General features: G+C 38.7%; 1 protein-coding gene across 3 annotated transcripts in view; it reads right to left on the reverse strand.

The window, feature by feature from the left end:
- The window catches only part of LOC121730065 (Down syndrome cell adhesion molecule-like protein Dscam2), a 139,583-nt gene that overhangs the window by 45,568 nt on the left and 66,083 nt on the right, over nucleotides 1-27,932 (reverse strand). For all 3 annotated transcript variants that reach the window (XR_006036067.1, XM_042118864.1, XM_042118865.1), the window contains exons 6-7: nucleotides 25,692-25,841; nucleotides 24,371-24,491 (exon numbers count right to left, since the gene is read on the reverse strand). Coding sequence is in view for 2 of the 3 variants with exons in the window: in XM_042118864.1 (XP_041974798.1) it covers nucleotides 24,371-24,491; nucleotides 25,692-25,841 (271 nt within the window). In the remaining variant the exon portion in view is untranslated. The remainder of the gene's footprint in view (nucleotides 1-24,370; nucleotides 24,492-25,691; nucleotides 25,842-27,932) is intronic.

A 27,932-nucleotide genomic window follows, 5' to 3' on the forward strand; every position in this document is an offset into this window, starting at 1 on the left:
AAGAGTTCAGGGAGGGCAAGGGAAATCATACGTGGACTAAGGTCATCATCGCCCACAGCAGTGTATGTTATAGCTTTTATGTGCTTCATAACGTCATTCTCGGTTACTGGCTTGAAAGAAAAGGGAGTATAGGAAGGTACAGGAAGAGAGGAGAGAGATGGGAGATGGTGTGTGCTTTGGTAGCATGGTCGACGGTGGTTGGTGGGCAGGTGAAAATTGCATTAAGTGCATTTAAATCTTCGGTGTTATCAGGAAAACTTGAAGACTTTCCTACCCCAAGCGTTGAAAGGAACTTCCAGAGTTGGGAAGGGTTACTCTGGTCGATAGTGGAATGAATATGGCGTCTTTTGGCATCCCTACACAGACGACTGCAATGATTCCGCAGATACTTATATTCTGTAAAATTATCATCAGTTGGCCGTTTTCTATACCGGCACAGAGCTCGGTTTCGTCTAGCCATCATGGCCACAATATCTTGAGTCAGCCAAGGAGTCGGCGCGTGCTTAACCTTAACTCTTTTTACCGGAGCGTGGATGTTAAATATTTGAGTAAGTGTATTGGTTAGCAGCGATACCTTCAAATCAATGCTCTGGGCCGAGTAGACGTGAGACCAATCCGTGTTTACATTATCATGCTTAAGAGCCCTCAAATTAACCGCCTTATAACTACGAAGGAAAAGGAATTTTGGTTTTCGACGCGGAGGTTTGATTCTAAAAGAAAGGAAAACGAGGTCATGGTTTTTTTTTTTTTTTTTTTTAATGAAATAAGGGGGCAAACGAGCAAACGGGTCACCTGATGGAAAGCAACTTCCGTCGCCCATGGACACTCGCAGCATCAAAAGAGCTGCAAGTGCGTTGCCGGCCTTTTAAGAGGGAATAGGGTAATAGGGGAGGATAGGGAAGGGAAGGGAAGGGAATAGTTGAGGGTAGAGAAGGGAATAGGGTAGGGGTTAGGGGATTGGGCCTCCGGTAAACTCACTCACTCGGCGAAACACAGCGCAAGCGCTGTTTCACGCCGGTTTTCTGTGAGAACGTGGTATTTATCCGGTCGAGCCGGCCCATTCGTGCCGAAACATGGCTCTCCCACGTATAATGGTAAGAGATATTGGTGGGAAACTGGCCATGATATTCTACAAGGTCAGGAGACGATGTAATTAGGAGATCTAAGAGGGAAGGCGTGCAGTGCGGAGCATGGTGAGTTGCTACTCGTAGGAGCGGGAGAACGCAGAGGTTAAGGGAAGAGAGTAAGGTTCGGAGTCTAGTGGCACGATAATCGAGTTTCATGAGGCATGTGTTGAAATCGTCTGCAATTAGTGTATAGTCAAAGTTTGGGCTGTGTGTGGCTAACAGGGATTCTAAGGCGCTAAAATAATCAATCCGCATAGATGGAATGTAGGCCACACAAAGCAGTTTTGTAATGCAAGGTGACCTCAACACACAGATATTCAATAGAGCCTGTGTCTCGGCTAGGTGAGGCGGTAATCAACTTATAATTAATGTCACCACGCAAATACATAGCCACCACTTTTGCCCACACGATCATTTCTGATTAGCTTATAACCCGGTAGATATACCGGGGAATCGCTAAACATTTCGATCATATCTGGGTAGTGGCGAGGTATGCTCTGAGCATTAATATGGACAATGTTAAAGTTTTTTGGAAAACGGGAAAAGGAACTAATCAACTGTTCATGAGCAGAATACGAGGCCGATCCCCTATCACCACTATCAAGACTGAGAAAACTGTCGGACGAAGAAGAGCACGAAACAAAGTCTTCATTTATAACATAATCTGATGAATCCATAAACTACTAATATAATAAATATATACTTAAATAAGACTTAATAATATTCTTATATAAACTACAAGTACTATACGTCTGTTGCTATTACTAATATATATATATATATATATATATATATATATATATATATATATATATATATATATATATATATATATATATATATATATATATATATATATATATATATATATATATATATATATATATATATATATATATATATTAGTAATAGCAACAGACGTATATATATATATATATATATATATATATATCGTAGGTATTCCCTAATTTAATATAACCCATCCTAGCTCACCATAGCAATGAAAGAAGAAATTAGCAATTATAACACCAGTAACACAAAATTACAAAAAAAAAAATATACCATCCAAAGCAGCCATATCAAAAATAAAGCATAGGCTCAACTAGATACAGTAATTACTATTACGTAATAATAATACAAGGAAAAAAAAAGCCTAAAACTAATACAATAATATTCATTATTAAAAGCGTACTAGGCGTTAGTAACAAAATTAACATTTTTTTTATGAAATAAGGACGCAAACGAGCAAACGGGTCACCTGATGGAAAGCAACTTCCGTGACCCATGGACACTCGCAGCATCAGAAGAGCTGCAGGTTTGCAGGTTTTAAGAGGAAATAGGGTAATAGGGGAGGGTAGGGAAGAGAATAGGGGAGGGTAGGGATGGAAATAGGGGAGGGCAGGGGATTGGGCCTCCGGTAAACTCACTCACTCGGCGAAACACAGCGCAAGCGCTGTTTCACGCCGGTTGGGCCGGCCCATTCGTGCCGAAGCATGGCTCTCTCACGTCAAAACATGTGATAAATGAACTTCACATACTTAATTGTCCGAACTAAACCTATAAATAACCAAATAACGTAGGTCTGCCTATCTGCCTGTAAATGCATTTTTTCGATGGTACATATTAATATACAGTGTGGTATATTTATTCAGTGACGGTCACTGTATAAATAGACAGAAAATTGGACGTAACTCCAATTTGCTGGAAGATAAAAGATTTTATTCGACATACTTCACTGGTCACGAATCTTTGTCCAACTGCAGCTTGTAAATAACAAATAGCTCAGATACAAAGACGCTTCATCTGTCATCTGGGATTCTCAGTTATTTGGAAATATTGTTATTGGAGCTACGTTTATATGTACTATACACTGACCACTTAAAGCGTGACTCTCGTAGCATACATTTAGTATGCTACGAGGGTCGCGCTTATACTGGTCAGATTATAGTTTGTCGCTGCGAAGGTTACTGGACACGATTCAGACTGTAAGGGACCCCCCCTATATATTTTTTTTAGTTTCATATTATTATTAGTTATTAAGGTACTAGATCAAGACCCAGCGACGGTCAGACTTTCCTCATTTTAGAAAAGCTAAATTTTACCTGTTTGTAACCTTTACAGAGGTAAGAACGACCATATAGCAACTATGGAGTTTCGGTCGCGGTTATTTTAGGAGATATCCACCTCTGAAGGACGAACTGACCTTCGAGAAAGAGTAAAGCTCAATTTTGACAGTCGCCAGACACCCTTGAACTCAATGAGTTTCTAAAATACTAGAGTAGCAATGTCTTACAAAAGATTCTCAGAAATGCGTAACCACTTTTTTGTTCAAAAGACAATGTCAAGTCATATATTCGTTATGTCATTATGTTGTGAGATATGCCTGCAGGCATCTTCGAAGTGGCAACGCGTTGCTACCGTAAACTTCCAATCTAGTTACGTTAGTAACATAGAATATCATTGCTTGAACTTTCTTAAAGTGATTTTGTCAATCATTTTTCCGGCCCTAAAGCCTCCTTTTACTCAAGAAAGTCATTTTTTACTGTTACTTATCGTGTTCTTCCACTCACGACTTCAGTTGTCAAGTTGTCAATGATTGTAAGTAATTATATCTACTACAGATCAATTATTTAATCCATCAAACAACTATAGACTCGCTTGTAGCCTTTCAATAGTATAAACTCCAAATTTTCTAGCAATGAGCAAGTTCATAAACTTAAGATACAATTTTTCCCCACGGAAATAAAAGAAGTCAGGTCCATTATAATCGTAATCGCTTTGTGCATGATATCGTGCGTTTCTTTGTGTTTTAAAATCCTCTCCTAATTGGTTCATACAAAGAAAAATAATATCAAAATATTACGTTCAGCGACGCGAGACAACGGGAAACGAGAGCGCCTTTGTAATCGAAAAACTAATACCAAGCAATTTGAAGAAGAGAAATTATTTTCTAAAGAGAATAAAATATGGTAGGTAATTAGGTTATCAGTAACATCTTAATGTTTATAGATACTTTAAAGTCAGTTGTTATGGAATATTCTTTAATTACGGATATTGTAATTTACGTGTTCCGAAAAATTGGAAACTATGGAGCGTTTTGAACAGCAAATTAATCTATGAAATATTTAACTGTAACACAGAGTATTACCTCAGGGCCCAGACCAAGTATTACAAAACAACAAGAAGTATTACAAAACAAAGTGATGTGAATTCTCTGTATAGAGTTCACAGAAAGTAGAAGCGCTGAATGAGATTTTTTTTAACTTTATGTATGGGAAAGTTCATGATGCTGGGGCGTTTGCCCATACAAATCACAAAAAACTGTATGTAAGAGACACGCGTACACAATGTTCAGTATTTTCACATAGTTTTTTTACACCCTGAGTAGATCAGCGGCGCGGTGGTTCTTAAACTTTTTTGGTGGCACTACCCGTCTACCAAAACGTGACATTTTTGACGGACCTCCAAAAAAAGAATGTTATTGTCTTTGAATTGTCCTGTACGTTGTCAATTGCGGAGCCCAAGGGCTTTGCAAAGCACGCTTTGAGAATAGCTAGAGTAGAATATACTGGACCTACAAAACAATTTATTCGAAGTTTATCATATACGGGATTCCCGATTTAACCGGTGACCAGTCGGCCTTTTTGCAGGCTGATTAAACCAGGGGCGGTACCACGAAACCATTTTGAGACTCAAACAATCGTACGAGAATGCCGCGTCCTACTCTAACAAACGTGAAATGACGTTGTGTGAGCAGGACGCGGCATTCTCAGCCGATTGTTTCAGTCTCCGTTTCGTAGTATGGTACGTGGACATAGGAACACACAGAACGATTCCAGTCAGTGGGCTTAACGGATCGATCAATCAATTTATGCCCCATAAACGGGGAGATTGATCGATCGGATCTCTAGAGAATGCACAACATCGTTTCTTGAAAAAAAAAAAGTTAACTGCTGCAGCGACGACCCTTAGGGCCGCGCCACATCGGAATGGCAGTGGCGAGGCGAGCACTTTCAGTGTCATGTGATTTTAAACTGTATCTTCATTTAAACACATCACGAGCGGCCACGAGCGGCCACGGGCGGCCGTAGACTTCTCAAGTGATATTACATTATCTCTAAATAGTATAAAACAAAGTCGCTTTCCGCTGTCTGTATGTATGTGTGTATGTATGCTTAGATCTTTAAAACTACTCAACGGATTTTGATGCGGTTTTTTTTAATAGATTGAGTGTTTCAAGAGGAAGGTTTATATGTATAACATATGCATAATATGGTAGAGAAACACTGATAATTTTAGAGGTTTCTAATGTTATGTCGTAAATAAATTCATTTTTTTGCGTTTATATTGCAAACGCTGGCTAAACCCTACGAGATAGATCAAAATAATGTACTACAGTATTGTACACCTTAATAAGGTAAACAAAAAAGTCCGCGATGGTATATGTCTATTTCTTAGGGATAACTCACAATAGCCATTTTTGTTCTTTACTTTTTACGAAAAATAATGGCTTATTTACGAAGCGATTTTAACAATTTACAACATTAACCCTTATCCAAATAAACATGTTTGGAAGCTAAGACATTAAATGTAGATTATAATTGTCTTTTACACTATACAATTTCGATCAATACTTTAGAAGTTTTCAAACGTATAAACTTACGCGGAATCAAAAAATATGTCGCGCGGCGGCGGCCGAGGGACATAGCGGTTACGGCGGAACCGGCCGGGGGGCTCTCATAAGCTTCGGGCTTATGTTATTGTAGTAGATAGTGTATTTCGTCATTGTGTGGTTGTGCAGACGGTAACGCAGAGGAGCAACCACAGCGCTTTCTTTCAGATATTCATTGTTTCTGGTTCTTTGGTTTCTGAATTGTCGATAAAAATATATTTGACTTGGTTAGAAAAACGGACTTTTGTTTTTGCTTTGCGATTGGGTTATTTGTTGCTTTGTGGGTATTACTATACGATCATGCCTGGAAGACGTCGTCGTTCGAACATAGGTCGTAGTACAGTGAATGCCAAAAGAGCACGTTCAGCAAGAGATGAAGAATCGTCAACGGAACGTGAGACTCGCCTCAGCCAGAATAGTGATAGAAATCGGATACAGAGAGAAAGAGAATCGTCTGTAGAGCGTGAGGCTCGCCTCAGTCGGAAAAATGATAGAATTCGGATACAGAGAGAAAGAGAATCGTCTGTAGAGCGTGAGGCTCGCCTCAGCCAGAATAGTGATAGAAATCGAATACAGAGAGAAAGAGAATCATCTGTAGAGCGTGAGGCTCGCCTCAGCCAGGATAGGGATAGGCATCGAATACAGAGAGCAAGAAAATCATCCGCACAGACACATAGCAACACCGAACAAAACGAACAACCAAACAGCCACAGACCCGAGAGAGTAACTAATTCATGGGTAAATAAAGAAAATTCTGCCAATTTTTGCGAAACTTTTATCGTTTACGCAGCACAATAGGAAAAATCACCCGATTTTGAAACATTCTTCATTGGTGCTCCGCTTCTATTGGTCTTAGCGTGATAATATATTATAGGCTACATCCTACTAATATTATAAAGGCGAAAGTTTGTTTGGATGTATGGATGTGTGGATGTATGGATATTTGTTACTCTTTCACGCAAAAACTACTGAACGGATCCTACTAATATTATAAAGGCGAAAGTTTGTTTGGATGTATGGATGTGTGGATGTATGGATATTTGTTACTCTTTCACGCAAAAACTACTGAACGGATTTTAAGGCTACAATTTTAACCGACTTTCAAAATGGGGGAGGTGTTATGTTCGTTTTCTTATATTCAACGATTACTCCGCCGTATGTTACCCGATTTTTATATTCACAAAAGTGGTGATCTGATGAAGGATCCATAAGTAATCGAGGGAACTCCTCAAAACTTATAGGGAAACGTGTGGTGACTTCGGTTTCGTGAGAAGTATTCTAAGCATATGCTACCAACAAGTAAGATTTTGCACCGAGATATACCTGGTATACCGTGGTTCGGAAGGTGCTGAGAGAACTCCTGATTCTTTATAGATACAAGTTTGGGAGTTTCGGCGTTGTTTTAAGAACAGGAACCATATGCTACTATGCAAATTACATTCATCATCATCATCATCATCATCATCACTACCATATTATACCATTTCATAGTCTTTTAGATCGAGACTCGAGTTTGTCAAGCGATAATTAAAAAAAAATCTTTATTTTATTTCTAAAAATAGTTTGACGACCTCTGTGGCTCAGTGGTGAGCGCGTTGGTAGCTCAAGCCGGAGGTTGCGGGTTCAAATCCCGCCGACGGAACAAAAAGTTTTCAAAGTTCCTGGGTCATGGATGTGTATTAAACATGTGTATCATATAATAAAAATCTTAAATATATGTATAGTATAAAAGTATTAAATATATTTCCGTTGTCTGGTACCTGTAACACAAGTCCATCAGGTACTTACCACGGGGCCAGACTGACGTGGTGTGAAGCGTCCATAGATAAAAAAAATCTATACCTACCTAATATAATAACATTGAAGAGTATGTTTGCTTGAACGCGTCAATCTCAGGAACCTGACTGGATAAGTTTTTAAACCAGACCTGTAGGTCTGATTTAAAAACTTATCTCAGTGTTAGATTGATCATTTATCGAGTAAGACTATAGGCTATATTATATAATATATTATCACGCTAAGACTAATACGACCGAAGAAACTCAGAAAAATGCGGGAAAAACGGGGAAAATATTTTTTATGGGAAAATGTAAGGTTTCTGTAAAATTCCTAATTTACGCGGGCGAAGCCGCGCGGGACATCTAGTTGAAGATAAAGTTTAAAATCGTATGACACTGAAAGTGCTCGCCTCGCCACTGCCATTCCGGTGTAGGCGGCCCTTAAAGATTAAAAATTGGATGCATCCAATTTTTAATCTTTAAGGGTCGTCACGCCGATCCGAGTTATAGTTAAATATAAGTTAAAGTTAGTTTCTCTTATTCCTTGTATTTATGAAAGAAAACTCTTTTTCTACACAACCCTGTGTATAGCCTTAACTCGAATTGGTGAATATTGAATATCTAAGTATAGTTATGTAAAACAACATTACACTCCGGACAAATCTTAGTGGTTTATGGAGAACTTAGAGACATCGCCTGCAACTCCGTTGTGCCAAAATTCGTACGGGCTCAAAAGTAAAACTGTTCAGCGGTTTAGGCGTGAAGAGATAACAGGCAGAAATATATTATAATATAAATAAATAAATAAAATATTAATGCAACTTTTCTAAACGTAGGGTTGGCAGCCCTTGTCAATCTAAAAGGAATAAAAACCGTGCACGACGTGTGCTCATTTATCTATCCTGTTTTTGCCGACTGTACACTTGGTGTCCAATTAACCAACTGGTTTTATTTACTTTCCTACCCTGAGGTACTCGATATTAGAACGTACGAAACGAACATTGCTGTAGACTTTTTAAGTTAACAAAAGCCTATAGTTAGCTTGAAAAAACCCTTTTCGGCATTTCCGCAGAAAACTTCTTAGTTTCATTTAGTTCATCATTTATTATTTCATTTGTAGTTTATTTCTTATTTAGTATTTGTATCAAAATATGTAGTTTTTATATTTTAAACGTATACTAAATACTTATTTAAAAATAATGATCTGTTTCCATGTTCCAACTAATAAGTTAAAAAAAATTTCATAATATTCAATATGATGATTTATATCTTTAAACGAGCAATTCTTGTATATAAATATATAATTGGAATCTCGGAATCGGCTCCAACGATTTTCATGAAATTTAGTATATAGGGAGTTTCGGGGGCGATAAATCGATCTAGCTAGAAATAATTTTTAGAAAATGTCATTTTATTCGCGTTTTATCGAATACCGAGCAAAGCTCGGTCAAATAGCTAGTGATGATTTATACACCTTACTTATATTGCTATATCAATTCAAGTATGTTGTTTTCTTGTAAGTATATAAATTAACTTACAATAATAAAATGATTGTTTCCTGTACAATCGCCACTTGATAAAAAAAGTATTGATGTCATAATTAGTATCACTAACAAAACATTATCAATAGCACTCCTTTAAATACTATCTCGTTAGTCGAGTAACATTCACATCCGTCATTGTTTTGTCTGCGAATGTACCTACGCTACAGAACCCGTTTTATACGTGGGAGAGCCATGCTTCGGCACGAATGGGCCGGCTCGACCGGATAAATACCACGTTCTCACAGAAAACCGGCGTGAAACAGCGCTTGCGCTGTTTCACGCCGAGTGAGTGAGTTTACCGGAGGCCCAATCCCCTTACCCCTACCCTATTCCCTTCCCTACCCTCAACTATTCCCTTCCCTTCCCTACCCTCCCCTATTATCCTATTCCCTCTTTAAAGGCCGGCAACACACTTGCAACTCTTCTGATGCTGCGAGTGTCCATGGGTGACGGAAGTTGCTTTCCATCAGGTGACCCGTTTGCTCGTTTACCCCCTTATTTCATAAAAAAAAACCCTATTCTCGCGACTCGAATTCGAGCGCAGGCTTTCTCACTTGCGAGAATTAAAATAGCTTACTACGGTATTAAAGATAATAATTCTTGTACGTTGGACCGCACAAATATTGCTCTAGTTACACGTGGCAATGAAAATTGTGTGACCGACGCGAGTACGACAACAACCCTTACGTGCATTTTACTGCATACAAAATCATCTTCTAGGACTCTAGGTTCTCAAAATTGCTGAATATTTTAAATCGTGGGAAATCGTTGTATGCATTAAGCTCGTCACAGACAGAGCAGGTAATGTACATTACATCCCGGGATGTATATCTTTACATTATATTAATGTATCACACACACAACAGGTAATGTAATGTATCTTTCTCTACATTTCAATGCTAAACGCCCCGCTTGACGCACATTTCAGCTGCTAAAGTGTTATACAGGCTGTTCTTATTTTTAATGTTGTAATACTATGGCCTTTCGAGTTACTTGCTATTAGATTCATCTTCTGATAGATAGTTCATCAGAAGATGGTTCGGATGGTAATTTTGATGCGCGCATTGTTACATATTGTGCCAAAAACAGAACGATGTGGATTGAAGATATTTGATTGAAAATATAGGCTCTGGGGAACAGACTGCCTGCAGTACCTGCTGTGAAGTGCTGCGCTAAGGTGGCACATTATCATACACATATAATATAATCACAGAAATTTTTGAACACCCTATGAAGAGAAAAGATGTATCGTAATATACAGAAATATATTGAGATGTATTGAGATGTATTTAGATGTATCAAAATATAAATGTATATTTTCATATAGCTCGGTATCTTAAGATACGAAGATGTCAAAATATACATTATAGCTGCTGTGTGTGGTCTCCTGACGATTTCTATAGAAAGATGTATTGAGATGTATCGAGATGTATCGTGCTATAATATACATCTTTACATTACCTGCTCTGTGTGTGACAAGCTTTAGTTCTTTGCCTATATTTGCATGTCAATGGCATTTCCTAGAACATTTATTTGACTCAGTAACTTTTTCGCAGCATTTATTCGTAGTTCGCGAGTATGAAATCCTGTGATTGAGGTGACATTCGAGTCATGAGAATAGGGGCCCAGGGTTCAACACGAACAAAACACAATTTGTTCTCGTTGGAGCGAATGGCGAAGCTCGCGATGAGTTACGAGAGCTGTAAGCGACGAATGGCCAGCGACGAGCTATAAACAATAAGCGACAAAGCCTGGCGCTTATTGAGCGACGACCGACGAGCGATAAGCGACATAATAGATAGCCACAATGACCTAGGATGGAGCAATACAAGCGATTATCAACGTGTTGAAGGGCATATCTTATGATTGCCCATGATCCACGTCATGCATGCTATAGATAGCTTCGCAATAATTATGATAGCAATTCAAATTATCCAACCATTTTTTGATCTCGAAGGCTGGCTCATGTCCATGTGGTTGAGGATGTGCTCTGACATCATCAACCAGGGTGCCTAACTAAACTCCAATCCAAGTTTTGTTAAGCACCCTCGGCACCCATAGGCTGACGACTTGTCACATAATTATGGGACTAGTCGTCAGATGTGCAGATTGGCGCTTCTCACCCACGGCTCACCCCCCAAGACCACATGCCAATTTTTTACGGGCTTTGGCCCGCCACGCGGTATCTTCTGTGTCAATCACCTGCGGATTTCAAAGGGAGTTGTCCAAGGTCTGTCTAACACTTTAAGGCACGCCGCACAATCCGGTCTTCTATCTAAAAAACCGACATGATTATCCTGGTCCAACGTGGAGAACTTTGCGACATACGGCGCAGTAAAAATGATGTAACGGGATTAAGGCCGTCGACGTACGTATAATATAAGTCGCAGAGTTCCGGCGCGGCGGGGTTAAGTGACGGTTCGGGCTGGCTCGTGTAACGTCAAAGGGCGTTAATATTCCATGAATTTAATTCGATTTGTCCCACCCTATACCTTGACGTAATCATTTTCTTTCGAGAAATAGAAACGCAAAATTTTAGGCTTATGAGCATCGTGTGTTCCGTTTTTTTCTTGTTTATATTTTGTAGCCATCTTAATACTGACCAAAATGCTACTTAAGCTCGTCGCAAGTCGGTGCTGATGATACCAAAAACCAAAAGGGGCTGCAGATCATATTTGCATGAGAATATATAATTTTATTTGGGACAGGGTGTTACAATAAAAATGTTCATAAAAGTCGGACGCCCTGATCCGCGTATTCATAGTCGGACGGCCGTAAATCTCCGGCCGGAGCCGGACGTCCGGCTCTGCACCCGGTTATTACGGTCGTATTCCCCGGACCGTTGATATCTTGTTTCAGCGATCATCCTTTGCGAAATTTCCACCTAAAATATGAATTTTAGTATCGCATCCGAGACCTTCCCTTCAAACTCGGGTGTAATTTTCCCTCCCGTCATATTTCCGTAACCCGTTGCTATGGGTAATCATCATTTGTCAATTTTATATTGGTTTTGTGAGTTCATTACATTGAGTTCGAAGCTATTTTATTTCCTTATTCGGGCACTGTCCTATGTAACAAATAACAATGTGAAATTGATATGACCTCAGGGAACCCGATGGACAGACCAAAACAGCTATAATAATATAATATAATATCTATGGACGCTTCACACCACGTAAGTCTAGCCCCGTGCTAAGTACCTGAAGGACTTGTTTTTCGTGCTAAGTACCTGAAGTTTTTAGTTACAGATGCCAGACAACGGAAATATATTTAATACTTTTATTTATACTATACATATATTTAAGATTTTTTATTATATGATACACATATTTAATACACATCCAAGACCCAGGAACTTTTTGAAAAACTTTTTGTTCCGTCAGCGGGATTCGAACCCGCGACCCCCGGCTTGAGCTACCAACAGCCCACCAACCGAGCCACGGAGGTCGCTATCTCAAGATAAAATTATAATAACTGTTTAACGGCCGTTCCCAATATTTGATCTATCTCTGGTTTTGCCATACTAGAGATAGGAATAGCTCAGATTAGACATTAGAGACATATATTTTATGTCAATTGTGAGCTATTCCTATCTCTAGTAGGGCAAAACCAGAGATAGATCAAATATTGGGAACGGCCGTAAATCTATTCTACGATATGTTTTTTTGGATAAAGCCCCAATGATTTGGATATTTTTTTTAATCTCGCAGAATAAAGTTCTGGATATAAGTATTAAAATCCGTAAACCAATGCTTAATTACTAGCGTCTAACTTTTCGAGCTTAGACGCTTATGTACTAAAATATTTCAATTGCGAGTCTCGACCAAGGCTTTTTTTATTACAACTGGCTCTACGCTGCCCTAGAGCGCCACTGGAAAATCCGAATCGCGTCGTAGCATGAATATTTAAGAATCGGTAAAGCGATAAAAAGTTAATCAGCACACAAAGAAAAACTTTCGGACATAAAAAATAACGTGAATTGTTTTGCAGAGTTAAAAAAACAAAAGATGTTAGCGCTGTAGACGATACTCAGTTTAATAATACCCCAATTCTGCTATTGTAATCCATCATTTATATCGCGTTTAATAATAATTGTACGCGGATTCTCTTATGTCAATCCAACGTTAATACAACTTTTATCCTTTCCAGGCCCTATCGAATTGTAGTGTGTTTTTTTATATAAAATAAGGGGGCAAACGAGCAATCGGATCACCTGATGGAAAACAACTTCCGTCGCCCATGGACACTCGCAACATCAGAAGAGCTGCAGGTGCGTTGCCGGCCTTTTAAGAGGGAATAGAGTCATAGGGTAGGGAAGGGTAGGGAAGGGAATAGGGTAGGGGATTGGGCCTCCGGTAAACTCACTCACTCGGCGAAACACAGCGCAAGCGATGTTTCACGCCGGTTTTTATGAGCCCGTGGTATTTCTCATGCCCTGGCCTTCTTCGTGCCGAAGCATGGCTCTCCCACGGTGAAAAGTGAAATGCACGCCAAACGATAACGTTGATAACACTCCAAATCGTAACGTTGATTTTACAATTCATGAGACAGTATTTTGTAGCTTTATCATACCAATTGCAACGAAACTTTAACGAAGCTGTATTAATGTTGAATTAAATTGAAGAATTAAGGTACTTGTCGTTACGAATTACCGCCCGGGAGAGACCGCTACGCAGTTGTTGGGAGCACTTTCTTGTTTGTCTCGCAATAATTGAATTTTTGTCGGTATTATTAACCTTGCCTTTATTGTAGCTGATCAACCTAGCATGCGAATTAGGGTTCGTAGTTAATGTATTTTTTTATTTCTTTGAGCGTTTTTTTGTGGGTTTACTTATAATCTTAGTAGCTTGTGTATAGCTGGAGGAGGCCCATGGTATTTTTCAGTCGATTCTGTTGGCAATTTAAGGAAAATAGTGGTCAACCGGATGTCCTGTTCGCAATTTATGAAACAACTAGCGCCATATTTCCTCTAACCGGAACTTAAAGGAACTAAGATGGCGCCAGAAAATTTAGTATAAAAGTTGCTGCACGAGTAATGTTCGGGGCTTTTTGCTTCCAATCATTGAGTCGACAAGTTGGACCTTAAAAGTATTTAATCAAAGGGAAAGTACTGTGAGTTTTGAGTGTTGATTTGGTGTGTTAAATAATTAATTTATTGTACCGTGTAAGACATTAATAAACCCTGTGTTACTTTGGAGGAATTTATTTATTTCTAATATCAGAAGTGACAAGAATCCGTGAAAATTGTACAATGGGTAAACGTTCAAGACGAAGAAAGGCTCGGTCAAATAGTTCAAGTAGCAGCACGAGTAGTGCCCGAACACCATCGCCTCCACCCAAAAGGAGAAAAGTATCAGGTCAGGCTGATACCTCGACTGTGAGTACTAACAATAGCTTTATACTCAACAATATTATACCGGAGTTCGACCCACTGAGAGATGATATTAATGCTTGGCTTGGTATATTACAATCTTACTCTCGAACGTTTAGATGGTCCGATGAAATGGTACGTTATCAGGCGTTAAACAAATTAAAAGGTTCTGCGAAAGTTTGGTATGATTCTTTATTACGTACAGAGCGAGAATGGCCTTCGTGGAAATGGAGGGATTGGAAAAAAAGACTTGCATCGAGTTTTCGCATTCAACGTAATATGTTTGAACTATTAAAGGAGATATTAGATAAAAAACCGACAGAAAATCAGTCTTTGTACGAATTTTATTTTGACCAAAAATGTAAAATTGACAGACTCTCTTTAGACTTTTCAGAACAAGATATAATTTCAATAATTATAGGAAATATCGGCGATAGTAACATAGGCGCGTCCGTTGAAGCGAGTAATTTTGTGACATGCGATAGCTTAGCTAGCTTTTTGCACGGACGTATTTATAAATCGAAAACATCTAGCAGACAAATTAATTCAAATCCTAGGGATTTTCCAATTAAAAATAATAATATTCCTGCAAAACAGTCGACGTCTTTATCTTCGTCACAAACCGAGTCAAATAAATCCATCTTGAACAAAGATTCCGGTCAGATGTTTACGCGTAAGCAAATTAAGTGTTTTGCATGCGGCGGAAATCATAAAAGAAGTGAATGTGAGACTAATAAGTGTGATTATTGCGGTAAACGAGGTCATTTAGAGTCAGTATGCTATCATAAATTAAATTCATTAAAAGTTGATAAACAAGAAACTAAAAATATTTCTACGTGTAATTCACGTAACAAATTTGTCAAATCGATATATATTAACGACTTTGTTTGTGAAGCCTTTGTGGATACAGGCAGTAGCTGCTCGTTAATATCAGATAAATTAGCAAGTAAATATTCCTTAAAAATTTTACAACTACCTATACCTGTCTACTTACAAGGTTTTTCAAAACAAAGTTCAAAAATTATATCCGAGAAAGTTACAGTTAATTTAAAAATCGACTCTGTTGCTTTATCGGAGATCGACTTCTATATTATAGACGATTTGGCAGATTGTGAAGTTTTAATCGGTAGAAATGTAACTGAACGACCAGATCTTATGTATTCGCGGGTTGGTAACGTTTTCAAATTTGATTACGCTAAAAAGTTTACGGAATTTTCTAGCGTTGTGAGTCAACTCGAAATCGATTCAGACATCCGTCAAGAAGAATTAATGGCTTTGTTCCGTAAATATAATGACTGTGTTGCGTCTAACATTAAAGAACTAGGAAAGGCTAAAAATCACGAAATGACAATTAAATTAACTACCTCGCAACCGATTCAATGCAGACCCTATCGGTCTTCTCCAGCAAATAGACAAATTATACGCGAAATGATTAGTGAATTGTTAGAGAATAACATTATACGTGAAAGTCACTCGCCCTATGCGAGTCCAGCGCTGCTCGTTAATAAAAAGAACGGTGAAAAACGGCTCTGCATTGATTATCGGCAGTTAAATAAAATTACCATAAAAGACAAGTACCCCATGCCACGTATCGAAGATCTAATAGATCGTTTACAGGGTCGTAAATGTTTTACTAGCTTAGATTTGAAATGTGGGTACTATCAGATCAGTATTAACGAAAAGTGCATAGAAAAGACTGCGTTTATAACAGAGGATGGACACTACGAGTTTTTAAGACTTCCCTTTGGTTTAGTTAATGCGCCGTCATATTTTCAACAGATGATGAATAAAGTTATGGGTAATTTAAGATTCGAAGATATTATTTTATATTTGGATGATGTTTATCTAGTGACCGAAACGATAGAAGACAATTTAAAATTGTTAGAAAAAGTGTTAAATATATTGAGAGAAAATGGTCTAACTTTAAATCTAAAAAAGTGTCATTTCCTTAAAACAGAAATTGAGTTTTTAGGGTATAAAGTGAAACCTAATTGCGTAATGCCTACCGAAACTAAAATAAACGCAGTCCAAAATTTCCCTAAACCCAATACAGTTCACCATCTTCGACAGTTTATTGGCCTTATAAGTTATTTTCGCAAATTTATAAAAAATTGTGCTATGATTTCAGCACCATTAACAAAACTGTTGAAGAAGGACGCTGTTTGGGTTTGGAATACGGAGCAGGAGAAATCTTTTCGAACACTCAAAAATACGTTAACGTCGGAAAGTGTTCTGACTATTTTTGACCCCAATAAAGATAGCATATTATATACTGATGCGAGTAGGAACGGTATTGCCGGAATTCTCATGCAGCTTACAGAACGAGGGGAAAAGCCCGTACATTTTTACAGCAGACAAACTACAGCTGACGAAAAGAAGTATCATTCGTTCGAGCTAGAACTTTTAGCCATAGTTTGTTCGCTGCAAAAATTTCGGTTGTATCTTTTAGGGTCGACATTTAAAATTGTCACAGACTGTAATGCGGTGAGATATGCTCTTACTAAGAAAGAGATTGTTCCCCGAATAGCACGATGGGTTCTGGCCACCCAAGAATTCTCATACGAGATTGTACATAGGGAAGGCTCTCGCATGCAACACGTCGATGCTTTGAGCAGAAACCCAGTGCCATCCGGGGAAAAATCGGAAATCGAGATAATAATGTCAATAACTGAAGCAGATTGGCTTTTGTCAGTGCAGCTGCAAGATCCCGATTTACAACAAATTAGAGTAATTTTGGAGGCCGGGGATATAGATAATAATAAAGACATTTTTAACAAGTATGATTTATTAGGTGGAAAAGTCTACAGAAGAACGTCCCAAGGTCGACGATGGGTGGTACCAAAAAAATGTTATTGGCAAATAATAAAATGTAATCATGATGACTTGGGACATTTTTCTGTAGACAAAACTGTTGAGAGAATAGGGAGTCAGTACTGGTTTCCTAGAATGCGTCACATAGTTAAAAAGTATATTAAAAATTGTTTGAACTGTATTTATTACAAAAATAAGGGAGGTCCAAAAGAAGGGGAACTATATCCGTTGCCAAAGTATGCAGAGCCATTTCACACTATTCATTTGGATCATTTAGGTCCATTTGTAGAGACTAAGAATAAAAATAAATTTTTGCTAGTCGCGGTGGACGCGTTTACGAAATTCGTTTTTATCTCTGCCGTCAAATCAACTAAAACTACTTGTATTATTGAACAATTAGAAAATATAACAAAAATATTTGGGAACCCTAAACGGATTATAACAGATGCAGGAGCTGGTTTTACGGCAGAGGAATTTTTACGTTATTGTAGAGATAAAAACATTCGCTTACATACAGTGGCAACGGGTATGCCCCGATCAAACGGTCAAGTAGAACGTTTCAATAAGACTATTTTAGAAGCCTTGAAAGCTATAGGAGCTAATACCACCGATGATAATTGGGATTCGTTTATTAAAGTACTGCAACAAGGGTTAAATAGTACAGTACATAAAACCACAAAGGCCGTTCCTAGCGAGATTTTTTTCGGTTACCGTATAAGATCAGACAGTGATAGTTTAGCGCCTGAGATAGACGACGATAAGATATTTGATGTGACTTCTTTACGTGAGAGAGTGAGTGAAAATATCAAAACTAATGCCAAATTACAAAAAGGAAGATTTGACAAGGGTCGTATGAAGGCTAGAGAATACTCTGAGGGTGAATTGGTGCTAATTAAAATTCAAAGTCAGAGGAATGATGGGAAAAGCTGTAAATTATTACCAGTTTTCAAAGGCCCCTTCAGAGTAAACAAAATTTTGGGCAACGATAGATACGAAGTGATCGACATACAAATAAAAAGTATAAAGGCATATCAGCTGCAGAAAACATGAAACCTTGGATACGAATAGATGATTGGATATCTGAATAAGATTTTCTTTTTAAGGTTTGTATCCGTGTTGGCAAGGTAATGTTCTTTGTTTTAATTTTATTTATTAAAAAGATGGTTATCCTAAAAATATTAAAACGAATAATTTATCGCATAAATGTTACAAACTGGGTTATGACTTAAAGTTGAAATAATTATATTATGATGATGCTTTGAGTTTGACATAATGAAATCAGATACTTGTAATATAAATCTGTTGAGCAGATCTGGACTAGAGCGAACTTGGTACACTTAAGTGAGGTATACCCTTTGAGTGCAAGTGGCTTTAGAACCTTGGATCCAGTTCGAACTTGGGCTCTTAAGTGAGGCATAGTCCCTTTAAGTGCAAGTCGGCTGGTGAAAAGCTACTCAAGGATGGAACGCAGGTGTCTGATACTAATGTCAATACTTAAAGGCGAGGTAATTATTATTCTTCTAACATCATATTTTATTGTTTCAGCATTATTTTTGTGAGGTGCCTGGCGGCTTGTGAGGTGCCTGGGACAGTCACCGAGCAGAATGGCCGTGTTGGCAATTTAAGGAAAATAGTGGTCAACCGGATGTCCTGTTCGCAATTTATGAAACAACTAGCGCCATATTTCCTCTAACCGGAACTTAAAGGAACTAAGATGGCGCCAGAAAATTTAGTATAAAAGTTGCTGCACGAGTAATGTTCGGGGCTTTTTGCTTCCAATCATTGAGTCGACAAGTTGGACCTTAAAAGTATTTAATCAAAGGGAAAGTACTGTGAGTTTTGAGTGTTGATTTGGTGTGTTAAATAATTAATTTATTGTACCGTGTAAGACATTAATAAACCCTGTGTTACTTTGGAGGAATTTATTTATTTCTAATAATTCTTTCTAGCGCTACCCGTAGGCCAGCCAGGTTGACTTGTCTAGCTCATTTCGCCATTTGTATTTACTCTACAATTATTAGATATACTTTTGTAAGCCTGCGTCATAAATACGACAGCTTGTATGTATATAAATACCTCCATACCCTTCCTGCGTTGACATACAACCTCCCCTCTCCCCATTCGTGCCCGTGCGTTAAGTGGCGAAGCGTTTATGAGGGTAGAACGTCACTCGTAGCTGTCAAGTGAACTGAGCTGTCTGAATGCCAAGATAAGAACATAGGCGTTCAGTCGAGACCATAATAATAAGTCGGATAGTGACATCTTGAAAGCCAATGACAATTATTCAAATGAAATAGGGTAGGTTCCGAAATTTTGCCCAGTATACTGGCCAGTAGTAATGATATCTCGAATTAACTGGATACTGTACTATATGGTGTCGGATTCCATATGACATCTTGAGCACTGACCAGTATTACCATTATATTTCGAAACCCAAGCATTAATCTGATATTATACAAACTAATAGTTCAAATGATTCCTCGTTTTTTGAGGCTAATTAATTGTTACAGCGTTAAGCAGGAATTAAATTATATAAGACATTCAACTTAATAAATATTATATGTAGCCTAATTCATACTGCGAAATCCCTTAATAGGATTACGTTTCGCTATTAGGGAAGGCTCGTGAGTGGGGGCTGGCCCGGGGAGTGCCTCCGCTGGCCCCCGCTGTCACCGCAGCCCCCGCTCCCGCTGCATTACAGTATGAACCCTCCTCGGCCTAATACCGACTCCATAAAAGCTTTCCATGCGTTATTATTTAATGAAAACGTTTACGCCACACTCACCGACAGACTCTAGTATCTACTTAGCTGGTAATATCGTACGTAGCGAATATGTAGAGCACGTGTATTAATTAATCTGTAATATTAATATTTTAGACTTCCGTATTTCAATCTCGGAAGTAGAAGTTTTCTAGTTTCGTCTCGTCTTCCGTCCCCCTTTTCCGTCTACCGTCTAAACGGTTCGCATAGCACGTACCGTTTGGACGATATATACCATAGATTCATTGTAATCTGGGGTTTTGGTAGAATGTCAACAAAGCATTCAAATGCGTTCCTTCTAAAGGCAAGACCACGCGTAAATGCATTTCTAAATTTGTTCATATACGCGTCGCGTTGTGGTCTAAATTGACCCTAGCGGCCGCACCACACTGGAATGGCAGCGGCGAGGCGAGCACTAAAGTTTATGACGCTGAATGTGCTCGCCTCGCCACTGCCATCCCGGTGTAGCGCGGCCCTTAGTGACACTACGCTACGGTGCGTGCTGCCTGTCTAGCATACGCGAACGAGATATCTCACTCTTCATGTTTTTTCGATGTTTGATGGTTTGTCTCTTCATCTCTATTGACCCCAGCATGACAAACATTTTTTCTCGCGTAGATATATCATCAAAATAACACATTTGTATAGAGTTTTGTCGAAATAATGTCGAGATTTTGACATTATGAGACAAGTAGTTTTTAATTATCTCGAGAGTGAGATATCTCGTTGGCGTATGCTAGGCAGGCAGGTGTAGCGAAGATGCGACACTTTACCTTCGACAGAACTGACGTTTTGTATCGCGTAGCTATGATGTCGCGTATTGTGGCCTGTGGGCTGTGGCGTAGCTCATACGATTCCATACGAAGAAAGGCCGTGACTTGTCGTGTCACTCCGCAGCGTAGTGTCGCCTAGAAGGCTCGATCCCTAGATCGGTCTCACCTTCATATTCTATAGCAATCAAAAACTTAACTTTACGGGTAAGTATGTAACAAAAACACTTATTTGCTTCATTATCATGTTATTGATGGATACCGAAATTCTCAAACAACACAAGACTTGTTTGTTGTTTGATAGACAAACAGTTTACGGGCACTTCCGGCACGAGGGCGGAGAGGGGGCGGAGGGAGCCTCACGATACAAGTTAATATCGACGCTAAGCACCTACACACGTCGTCATTATTGAAGCACTGTTAATATAGGGCCAGGTACATCGGACAACGACACAGTATAAAAGTTATACAGTAAACTAAAGTAACAATTATTTTTTTAACAAATATTGAACCCGACTTCCAAGGTAAAAACAATAGAAATATTCGTAATTAACCAAAACGTATTAAATAATTCTTATTTAATATATAATAAGTGTCATTTTCAGAGTTCACCTAAACCTCAACTATTTCTGTACTCAATCTTAGCCGGTACCAGCTGACTTAAGCGTAGGTTCTATGCAAAGGGTCTTAGAAATTATTCAGACTGGTACCGACTCCAAAATGTTGAAGATACTGTGGGTCAGGTAGTTGTAAATGCTTGCAGTTAGCTAAGCGATGCTGAAATTTTATATCTTTAAAGGCTCAGGAGTTCTGTTTAATGCCTTTGGATCCAGAGCACACCAATTTATATAAATAAATTTTCACTTATCCGTAATGTTTGAGTGAATAGAAGTGAAGCGTATTCCCTCTTAAAAGGCCGGCAACACACCTGCAGCTCTTCTGATGTTGCGGGTGTCCATGAGCAGCGGCAGTTGCTTTTCATCGGGTGACCCGTTTGCTCGTTTTCCCCCTTATTTCATATTAAAAAAAAACTTCCCTCGATTCCTCGTGAATCTCATCATCAGATCACCGCTTTGCCAAATGCCAGGTATACTGTTTCATCTGCCGTTGATGCAATGGGCATCATCATTAATATGGTGTTAGCTACTTTACTGTAAGTCTGCCGAACATTCGCTCTCAGTCTAATACAGATCCCAGATAGTAACATTTGCTTCCTAATGTCTTATTTCAAGAACATGGTTAACTTGCGTTATTGTATAAATTGGTAGTGGTAATAATGAACACAGCAAGGTTTTAATTTTACTAGAGATCGCCCAATGGTCGAAATTCGACCTTAGTTTCAACGACATTAGTAACCTATATTTCGAAAAAAATATATCGACTTTATCATATTTTTTTCAACTCTTGTCTCTGGGACTCAGGTGATCTCAGAGTTCAGACTGGCCGTGTAAGCATTGTTTAATAGTATCTAAGATGTTTCAATAAAAAAAAAACTATAATCCATTTTCAATTTGCCACCTTGTTGTCAACAGACTTCAACCATAAATAAAAGAGTATAATTCTTAAGTACAGGCTTGTCACTCAAAAATCTGTCATGTTTCCTAGTGTGTGTGTTGTAGTGTATGTAATGTTTTATTTGTTAAAAAAATGTATGATAAATGCATAATTTCAAAATAATATTAGCTCGATGCACTCATTCACCATATTATAAACTATAACTGTGCAAAATTTCATTCACCTACGTTTCCCCATTTTTCATCAAAAGGGATACAAAGTTTTTGGCTCACGTATTAATATATAGATAAAGCTTGTAGCTCCTCTATATCTGAATCGAACAAATAACACTTTAAGTATCGTTATACTCTCAAGTTTTATTTCGATATGTTAATTTGAAGTACCTACTCATTTTATCGAAGTCTTCGGCGAGGGGAACTCGAAACGATAATTGAATAATAATTGATTCAGAAAACTTCCTATCACGTTCAAGTTCCAACTAAAAGCCAACACAAAAATGTAAATACAAATTCAGAGAACATTTCTCATAAATCTAGGGAAATATACGCGCGTATAAATAAGAGCATAGTATACGTACAATATAGAAAACCACTCTTCATAATGAATCGGGTACACACACACACACACTTGCGTGATGTCCGATAACTTTAGGGACAATGCTGCAGTTACTTTTAAATGGATTTAAAAACAGTAGGTACTTTGTAGGAAATATTTGGTCACTATGTTGCACGAATTCAAGAACATGGCAGAGTTACGCTACTGTATATATCTGTATTGTGATGGTGTATAAAGTTGTGCCGCGGCGGTCGCGAGGGAGGAATAAAACTTTGCATTACCAACGTGCCGACAGACAGACAATATTATTTCTACCTATCCGTAAAACTTACAGTTACGACCACGGAGCAAAAACAACCTCCGTGGTTACGACAAAGGCCAGAACTAAAACTTTATACAGTTCATTATCTCCTAGGAATAGTACTTATTTCAAGTTTTTCAGAAACTTTTCTTCTGAAAAGACAATCATAATTCTTTATCTAGATTTCTCAGTCTTTAGCTAAATATAGAAAACTTAAAATAGCATGGTAAGAAATACCTTGTTCTTGTATCCTAAAAAGGCAACATTGTGTCAAGTGACGAAGAAAAATGCTAGAATTTTGAGAAAACACTGGGGGAAAATGCTTTACATTTACACGACATTTATATTTAAAGTCGCTAAGGAAACGTAGCCGCTTTAAATAATACCGCTTAAGATTGTAGTTAAGTGTGGATTTTGCGACTAGTATCGGATTAATATCAAAGGTAATTTAGCATTGCCTTTAATTAAATCAAATCAGACTCTATCATTGAGTTAACTAGTTAACTGGTTTAGATTGTAAGCATTAGACGTAGTGACGTCACAGTGGGCTCGGTGACGTATCGTGTGTACAGTCTATACACTATATATATCATAATGACAAGCGGTGGGCTATGCCCAATGTCCCATTCAGACCGAACCTATTGTTATTGCAGATGTGGAATGTGTATTGTATAATATTATCTTACCGACTTTCGAAACATGGATAGGAGCCTATTGTTGTCTGTTTTTGTAGGTCATGTGACTTCTCAATGTGCCAGACAAAGCCAAGCAGACCTTAAAGCACTTATATCTCTACTATAATTAATGCATTAATACAGTATATAATTTATTAATAGCGAGGCAATTAGACTGGCCATAGACGGACCGCAAGTTGCAGTCGGGACCAACTGCTCTAGAGCGGTCACGTTGAAGTCGTACACGACTGTAACACGACCGCATCCTGCAATCGACCATTCATAACCTTTGTTGTTCGACAGCACGGCGAAACTCGACTGCAGAGCGATTGCTCCGACCGCTCAAGAACTGCTCGAGCGGTCTATGTATTGCGGCGGTGCGGCAACCGCATCTTGCAGTCGGTTTCAACTGGAAAATACGATCCGTCAATGGCCGATCTTACTATTCACTAGTCAGTACTATATTGCGCACGTGATCACTTGGTACTCACGTGATAGTAGGCGGGGGGTTGGCGTGTACCAGACATGGCAGCACCGCCTCCCCTCCCCGCCGCGCAGACCCCTCCCACGCCCCGTGCGACAGCGCCCGCGGAGGACCTGCCACCGGCAGCGCTGAAACGAAGAGCTCGGTATAGTCGGTATATCGGCAGTTGGAGTTGGTAAATCACTGTCTTCAAACTCATTCCGGATTCGTACGAGTCTAAATATGATCTCTGAATATAGTCAAGTATAGTGTGTTTTGAGGTTCTTTAACTTTTTTAGGTGTACTTGAAAAATATAAAAGGATGTTTTTTGCGAAAATGTGTCTGCCTTTTGGCTCTTTAAACATAGGCTGATGAAACGATTTCATTGAGGTATACCTAAAAAGTGAGGTAGTAGTAAGACGTCATACTTGAGAGTTCAGGATAGTACATATATACATAAAGTAAGGTTGCCGCCCTATTTTAAACGGAGTTTGGTCTAATGAAGTCGTGACTTACGGGCAACATGTAGAAAACATGCCTCAGATTCTGTATACGAAACTATTTTCACAATATCTTAATATATAAAATTCTCCTGTCACAGTGTTTAAGTGCGTGAGCACTTTCGAATTCAAATAGAATCGATTCAGCCATTTTAATGAAATATTGTATGTATATATATTTATACGTGGGAGAGCCATGCTTCGGCACGAATGGGCCGGCTCGACCGGATAAATACCACGTCCTCACAGAAAACCGGCGTGAAACAGCGCTTGCGCTGTGTTTCGCCGAGTGAGTGAGTTTACCGGAGGCCCAATCCCCTTACCCCTACCCTACCCTCAACTATTCCCTTCCCTTCCCTTCCCTACCCTCCCCTATTACCTATTCTCTCTTAAAAGGCCGGCAACGCACTTGCAGCTCTTCTGATGCTGCGAGTGTCCATGGGCGACGGAAGTTGCTTTCCATCAGGTGACCCGTTCGCTCGTTTGCCCCCTTATTTCATAAAAAAAAAAATTCGTTAGGCCTGATAGGTTTTTATATTGATATTAGAAATAATGTATACAGCAAAACAACATTTGCCGTATCAGCTAGACACATAGTGTGACTAGCTGACCCGCCCTCGTATCACGTATCTTGCGAGAGCAATGCGATAGCAATTATTGCGCGATAATTGCTGCAAAATCGCAATTTCGTATCACGTACTATCAGTCAAAACAATACGATTGCAATCGATCACTATACATAACACGATTGTTTGTGACATTCATGTCGCCCAGCAATCACTCGCGCGATTATTGCTAGTGGATTGTTGATCGCTATTTTTACGTGATAAGGTAGCCGGTCTACTTACGTGTGACGTCAATAGTGACAGGCACGCTCCTTCTACGCTCGCCGGTGAGGGAGTCCAGCACGGCGCAGGAGTACTGAGCGCCGGTGTCCTCCGCACGCACCGCCCGCAGTAGCAGCCGCCAACCTTCGTCGAGTAGCAGCGCATCGCCAGCTGATGTGAGAGAAAGAAAGAGATATTATACAGATGTAGATGAGTAAAAAGAGATAGGATGTCATGGTAGAAGTAGTGGTAAAACAAGATGAGTATAGTCGTCCAACTAGGTAACATAAGCAAATCAATCAATAAGCGACGTTTTAGACTAAACAATCGAAGGACAATCTCGAGGCTTTACCTAAGTCCGGAGATTGGTAAGTACAAAGTTACTTCAAAACTAAGATCTGGCATAACCCCAAGTTTAGCCTCAAATTCGCCGTACCGAAATCGCGGAAATTGTGATTGTTGTAAAGATATTGAATAGGCTCCTTAAATGCTGAGCAATGTCAGCAGCATATTATTAAGCTTGAGAGGATCCAAATAACTAGTTAGGAGACTGGTAACAATACAATATGATGAACACATCAGTGCCTCGCTCAAGCAATTCGTGGAACTAATGATTCGTCTTTGCTATGTCAAGTGCAAAGACGAATCATTAGTTCTATTATAGTCTACTAGATGTCCCGCGCGGCTTCGCCCGCGTAAATTAGGAATTTTACAGAAACCGTACATTTTCCCATGAAAAATAGCTATACTTACTCTCTTCACGTGGTCTACTCTATATATGTAAATATTATGTGCCAAATATTGCTATAAATATAGCTCCAGTAGTTCGTGAGATAAACCCTTTCTAATATTTCCCCCGTTTTTCCCACATTTTCCTGAGTTTCTTCGGTCGTATTAGTCGTAGCGTGATAATATAATATAGCCTATAGCCTTACTCGATAAATGAGCTATGTAACACTGAAATTAGAAATAAGTTTTTAAATCGGATCTGTAGTTCCTGAGATAAGCGCGTTCAAGCAAACATACTCTTCAGGTTTATAATATTATAAGTGTAGATTTTTTTAAATTATCGCTTGACAAACTCGAGTCTCGATCTAAAAGACTATGAAAAGTACCAATAACAGGCTCATAATCATGGGACGATGCATGGTATAATATGGTAGTGATGATGATGATGATGAATGTAATTTGCATAGTAGCATATGCTTTCCGTTCTTAAAACAACGCCGAAACTCCCAAACTTGTATCTATAAAGAATCAGGAGTTCTCTCAGCACCTTCCGAACCACGGTATACCAGGTATACCTCGGTGCAAAATCTTAGTTGTTGGTAGCATATGCTTAGAATACTTTTCACGAAACCGAAGTCACCACATGTTTCCCTATAAATTTTGAGGAGTTCCCTCGATTACTTATGGATCCTTCATCAGATCACCACTTTTGTGAATATAATACCAAATTGGGATGATACCCTATATACCAAAAGAAAAATTTTGAAAATCGGTTAACAAACGGCGGAGTAATCGTTGAACATAAAAAAACGAACATAACACCTCCCCCATTTTGAAAGTCGGTTAAAATTGTAGCCTATGTGTTATTCTGATGTATAAGCTATATTATTGTAAAGTTTCATTAAAATCCGTTCAGTAGTTTTTGCGTGAAAGAGTAACAAACATCCATACATCCACACATCCACACATCCATACATCTATACATCTAAACAAACTTTCGCCTTTATAATATTAGTAGGATAGTTCTATACAATGTAAAAATAATGAGCATTTTTTCTTGCTTTAGGATTTCTAAGATTTAATAAAATAAAAATTGCAATTGATGCCGATTGGTTATACGTATCATTGACAAAACGAATATGAATAGGCCTAGTCTATTACTAGTACTAGGCCTAAAAGGTGCGCATGCATACTTAATGATTTATAATTGTGCACAAGAAACATTAACAAAATAATATTTTACACAGTAAGACGACACAAAGGATCTGATTATTTGTAATAGAAATCTCTTCCAGCAGCCCTACGGAGAGAGATTGGATAAGGATAGCAGATAGGACATGCACAATAATTAACATACCTACTTACTTTTTCTATTTTATAAACAATTAGAAGAACGTAAAAGCCGGCATTATAACCTTGCTCGTGAGAATGCAGGGTGCCGCTTAACTTCTTCCCGATTAATAAAGCTCACTTGCGAAATGTTTGTGCTTTCAAAGAAATTAAAGGATGAGGAGGATCAACGTAATTTGTTCG

The sequence above is a fragment of the Aricia agestis genome, chromosome 9, assembly GCF_905147365.1.
Source record: "Aricia agestis chromosome 9, ilAriAges1.1, whole genome shotgun sequence".
Classification (NCBI taxonomy): Eukaryota; Metazoa; Arthropoda; class Insecta; order Lepidoptera; family Lycaenidae; genus Aricia; species Aricia agestis.